The sequence below is a fragment of the Pediculus humanus genome, genomic scaffold (genome assembly GCF_000006295.1).
Source record: "Pediculus humanus corporis 1103172107520 genomic scaffold, whole genome shotgun sequence".
Taxonomy (NCBI): domain Eukaryota; kingdom Metazoa; phylum Arthropoda; class Insecta; order Psocodea; family Pediculidae; genus Pediculus; species Pediculus humanus.
The window spans coordinates 204,500-205,642 of record NW_002987136.1 but is presented as its reverse complement, the minus strand read 5'-3'; the positions used below and the strand labels follow the sequence as shown (position 1 = coordinate 205,642).

The window sequence follows — 1,143 nt, the reverse complement described above, 5'->3', positions numbered from 1 at the left end:
TAATTTCAATCCCGGAGTACAAATACAATTATTGGTTAAACCCGAACAGATAAAAAAACGTTTTTCGAAACAATCGTTAAAGAACAACCGGAAGTAAATACAAACACACGTGAAAATTATTCTGCTCTCTTATTGGAAGGATTCGTGTATAATTTAATCGAAAGCATACAATTTCCAAATCCTAATTTATCAATTATTTGCGAACGGAAACAGGAAATAATAAACGTTAATGCAATTTCAATTAAACACTCTGCTGTTTTTTTATTCGCCCTTATTTCACAATTCGCATCGTTCATTTCGAAACCGATAAATATAATCGCCATTTTAGAAAAAAATAAAATTGAAAATTTCATATATTGTTTTCACGTTGTCGAAGAAAGAATTCCATATTTGTCAATTGATGTCGTCACGAGATTTATTAAAAAAAATCAACGTCATCGTTATAACATCGTACAAAGAAAATTCGACAAAAATAATTTTCCACCCCCCGGATATAGAAGTTATCCGTTTTCTATAGAACACGATAATAATAATAATAATAATATTAGTAGTAGTAGTTACATAGAATCGTTAATAAACAAAATGAATATTCAAAAATTAAAAGATTTAGATACGGAAACGAAATTGTTGAAAGTTTTAATGAGAGAAATAAATAAAAATCAAATAGAATTGAGTAAAATGTTAGTTGAGAAAAAAGTTTATTCACAATCGATAATAAAACTATTAGATCCGAACGTTTTAGAAGAAGAAAATAAAACAGTTAAAAAAATAACGGAAATGGAAGTGGCGAAAAAAAATACTTCGGCAAAATCTCTTCAGGTAAAAAAAAATTCCTTTTACACGTTAATAGCAGAAGAAAATGAGAGAGATTAATTATTTATTAATTACAGTTAAAAGTTAACGAATTAAAACAAAAATGTACAATTAAAAATAGAATGATTGTTGCTTTGTTAAAAAGTCTTAAAAGTAACGTGCCTAAAGAATGGTTGGAAAATTTAGTCGATGGTTTATTTAACGAATCTAAACCAATTGAAGAATTTGATTCGGATAAAGTTAACGAATTTGTACGTCAGACATCTTTATATTTGATGAAAGAAGAATTGGTATGAAAAAAAATAAAAATTTTCCTTTGGTTTTACCAAA

General features: G+C 26.9%; 1 protein-coding gene across 1 annotated transcript; it reads left to right on the top strand.

Moving 5' to 3' along the window:
- Nucleotides 1–582: 582 nt before the first annotated feature.
- Phum_PHUM173680 (uncharacterized protein) lies at nt 583–1,109 on the top strand (the record flags this gene model as incomplete). Its single annotated transcript, XM_002425054.1, has 2 exons — nt 583–819; nt 891–1,109. The coding sequence occupies 2 exons, from the start codon at nt 583–585 to the stop codon at nt 1,107–1,109; spliced, it is 456 nt and encodes a 151-aa protein (XP_002425099.1).
- Nucleotides 1,110–1,143: the final 34 nt, after the last annotated feature.